This window comes from Frankliniella occidentalis, unplaced genomic scaffold, assembly GCF_000697945.3.
Source record: "Frankliniella occidentalis isolate FOCC.00 unplaced genomic scaffold, Focc_3.1 Scaffold3, whole genome shotgun sequence".
Classification (NCBI taxonomy): Eukaryota; Metazoa; Arthropoda; class Insecta; order Thysanoptera; family Thripidae; genus Frankliniella; species Frankliniella occidentalis.
The window spans coordinates 4,245,716-4,249,600 of NW_026267133.1; the positions used below are offsets into that span (position 1 = coordinate 4,245,716).

The 3,885-nt window shown below is 53.3% G+C and overlaps 1 protein-coding gene across 1 annotated transcript; it reads left to right on the forward strand.

Moving 5' to 3' along the window:
- The first annotated feature begins 491 nt into the window (after positions 1-491).
- Positions 492-3,352, forward strand: LOC113211018 (uncharacterized). The gene is made up of 2 exons (XM_026429252.2): positions 492-615; positions 1,776-3,352. Exon 2 carries the CDS (start codon positions 1,829-1,831, stop codon positions 3,230-3,232), a length of 1,404 nt encoding a protein of 467 aa, XP_026285037.2. The 5' UTR covers positions 492-615; positions 1,776-1,828; the 3' UTR covers positions 3,233-3,352.
- Positions 3,353-3,885: the final 533 nt, after the last annotated feature.

Here is a 3,885-nt window from a genome sequence, read left to right on the forward strand (position 1 = left end):
TCGGCAGATGAGCAGTGTTTGTATGTGCTGCCCCCTGGCGGCCGGTCCGTCAACTGTCTATATCTGTGAATACACAGGAGAGCGATTGGAGAGCTCACGGTGAGCTCACTTGAAGAACGTTCTCAGAACGTTTCCACCACCCCCCTCACCCTGTTTTGAGCGGTTTAGAAGGCGCTCTAGAAGGCGCTTCCGGTGAGCTCACCGTGAGCTCTCCAATCGCTCTCCAGGGTCCCGAGGGTCAAAGCACGTTAAGAATTATCAAATAAATGCTTTTGATTGACTGATTTTTTCGTGTGAATACTTTTGTATTTTATTGATTTTGCAATCCTTTTCTCACTGCTTATAAATCTACACCAAAACAGCATTTAGGTTAAAATAAAGGGCCTGGAGGGGGCATCAGTGCGATCGGTCCAACCGAGCGTTTAAACCGAGTGCCCAAAGCGCGCGCCGCCGCCTAACCGGAACCGGATCCGGATAGTGTTTGGGCCTACTAAACTCGCGTCGCCACGATCGAGCATCAGCGCCGTGACTTGTACTTTTGTGCTACTGTAGCTATTTCACCGTTTTTCACAGAGTGTTCCTGCGCATTGATCATCTAAAAGCTGTACAGCAAAGGTAGGTCTGTCAGCTCACGAAGTTCAGGAGCGGTTTGCACGCCCAGCCGGCTTCTTGCGATTGCTCGTTTACTTCTAACCTCTCTCGAACCGACGGGAAAGACTCGTTCAGAAATTTGTTGCTACCGCTGAGCTGGTTTTGCTCGTATCGGAACATTTTATTTCAATTTGTTGCACATGGTATACATTATCATAGTTTAACGGCCAAAGAGCTTTGCATTGGCTTTACTCAAACCTATACCCGTTCCATCCCATCTACCACTTTAGGTTAAGCACTATCTAGAAATAGAAATATCTAAGAAATGTAATTCAATTTTATCACCTTCGAAATGGTAGGAATATACTGCAACATATCTGAAGTGTTGTCATACATTTTGGTATAAGGAAGAACAAGATAAGAAATTGATAATGATGATGAAGTGCAGTTTCGAACAGAACCCAATGTGAAGTGGTAGTGATAATACGTGTGAAAAGTGAAATGTCTTAAGGAAAACACAGAACAAAACAGTGCTGATGAGTACTGTCTACTTGTTTTTTATCATACTAGGTTAACGAAAATTTGTGGGACTATTGAGTAACTAAAACTAAATTCAAGATTCTCCGCAAAACTTCCCCTGGGTAACACGGTTCACAACTTCCAACTTCCTTGATAAGTAGACTAAGACACTACAATATTTGGTTCAACATCTGCTATCCTATCCAGATATTATGACACATGTCACTTGCGAAAGAGCACAAAAAGATGCATTGGCGTATTTCAGTGGGAGTATTCCCAATCATCAGTGCCCACTTAAAATGTGACAGAATTCACGGGAGAACACAACTCACTGGGTACTTCCGGCAGTAGGTACCCGGAGCATGCAGCACACATCACAACTGAAATTACACGCCATAACTTGATTTTGTTTAAGGTGGCATAGCATCAGTGATTTTTTTCTTTTCTCTTTTTTTTGTGTGTTGGAAAAGGGGAGAAAGGGGGGGAGACGGGCATCATGAGCGGATTTGAAGCATTTGCTGTTTGTGATCCGGTTTATCGAATGTCCTCTACCAGCTCGGATCGCTTCGCCAATCGTTGGGTCGAACTAAAAGCCAAAATAAATGGGTGCTTTTCTGTCATTTTCAAACCTCTTTAACGCGTGATTATTACCGTGGTGTTTGCAGCGGACGGTTCGGTAGGCGTGCTTTTCCTCGGTCGCGTCCAATCGGAGGCCACGATGGAACAGTTGTCGGAAGCGATGTTGGCGAGGGTGCTGCGGCACCTGGACGTGAGGGACCTGTTGGCGTGCCGCCTCGTGAGCAAGAGGCTGGGCGCGGCCGCCCTGCACCCGGACGCGTGGAGCCACCGCGAGCTGGTCGGCGACAGGCCGTGCGTGTGCGCGGTGCTGCTGCTGGCGCCGTGCCTGGCCAAGCTGGTGTACCACAACCACAGGGTGTTCCACCGCCGGGCCTTCCTCAGGACCAGGTGCGCCGTGGCGGAGCTGGCGCTCGTGCTGCACCAGCCCGACGGCCACCACACCGTGGAGGCGGCGGTGGTGCTCCGCAAGCAGGAGTCGCTCGGCCGCCTCAGGCGCCTCGAGCTGTGCAACTTCTTCCGCTCGACGGGCAACGAGGTGCTGGTCAGGACGGTGCGCGCGGCGACGGCAGCCCTGGACGCGCTCGTGGTGATGGGTGGCGTGCCCTCGGCGGCGGGCAACGTGCAGTACGAGCTGCCCGAGCCGGGCCTCAGGCGCTTCACCTTCACGCGCGGGGCCAGCCTCGTGGACCACTGCACCGAGCCGTTCGTCAACGCCGTCCTCGCGTCGCACGGCGCCACCCTGGAGGAGGTGCACCTCGGCCCGGGGCCGCTGAGCCCGGCCTCGGACACCATGGCCGCGCTGCTGGCGGGCGCGCCCCGGCTGCGCGCGCTCACCTGCGAGATGCTGCCGGGGCTGCAGGCCGTGTCGGCGGCGTGCCCGGCGCTGAGCGAGCTGGTCCTGCACGCCTACCCCTCCGCGCCCTACAAGGACGCCCTGCGGTTCCTCCGCGGCTGCAAGCGCCTGCGCAAAGTCTCCCTCAAGTACACCTACTTCGACCTGGGCGACAGCGACGACAGCGACGGCGGCGACGACATCTTCCCCGACTACGGCACCGACATGGTGGAGGCCCTGGCCCCGTCCTCGGCCATCATCGAGCTGCTCTCCGTGTCCGGCCTCTACCTGCCGTGTCCGGTGCTCGAGCTGCTGCCGCCGATGCCGGCGCTGCGCCAGCTGGAGGTGTTGGAGGAGCCGCTCAACGACGAGCTGCTGCTGGACGTGACGCCCGCCAGGGCCCCCGCCCTGCGGAGCCTCAGGCTGTCGACAGACTGGAAGCAGTGCGGCCACGCCTGGCTGCACAAGGACGCCCTGAGGACGGCCCTCGCCGCCAACCCCTCCCTGCACGTGCAGCTCAAGGGCCCCATCGACTGCCCCTTCGCCGAGTGCGAGCCGTGCGCCGTGCTGGGCTGCCACCGGGAGGTGGGCTGGTACGCGGTGGACCAGCTGGGCGTGTTCTCGCACCCCCCGGGCGAGTGCCCCGCCCCCGAGCACCACCCCGTCGACGTCCCGTGGCCGTGGCTGCACATCCCGTGCAATGCCGAGTGAATGCGGTCGCTTTGATCACCTTATTTCCAATTTTTTGTTGTGTTGTATGCTATGGTACTTTAGATGTCTCATTTTGTTTGGGTATTTCTGATGCTAATAATAAATAATTGAGCGTTGCAATTTGTTGTCCTTAATCTCCTCTCAGAATAGACCCCCCGTGGTTGTCGCCTACGCGTCGACAGCAACGACGACTGCATTTTGTTATGTCAGACATGGATTGTCCGAAAACTAATGAGCACTACACTTCCTCAACACTGATAAACATACAATAGTTTCAAACTACAAGAAAACACTCATCTATTTATCATAGTCAATAATTTAAGATGTATCTTTGATGAATATTAAAGGTCCAGAACAAAAACTAATTATCAAACAACGGGGGGTTGGTCTGCGACTGTCAAAAAATTGCTAGTTACTCCTAAAAGATGCCGTTAGTGGTTGACCTTTAAACCCTTGAGACCTTTAGTTTTAAATCGATGCGGTGGGTGGTTTTTCACCATTTTCCTAAACTCTTAATTTCACAAGTCTGCCCCGTTAAACTAAAGGCCCATAATAAACAAAGATATCACCCAAAAAGGTGCATACACAAAGGCCATATCTCCTAAACCGTGGGTACGTTTCGCAGTTAACAAGAATTGTTAACGTTTTTTCTT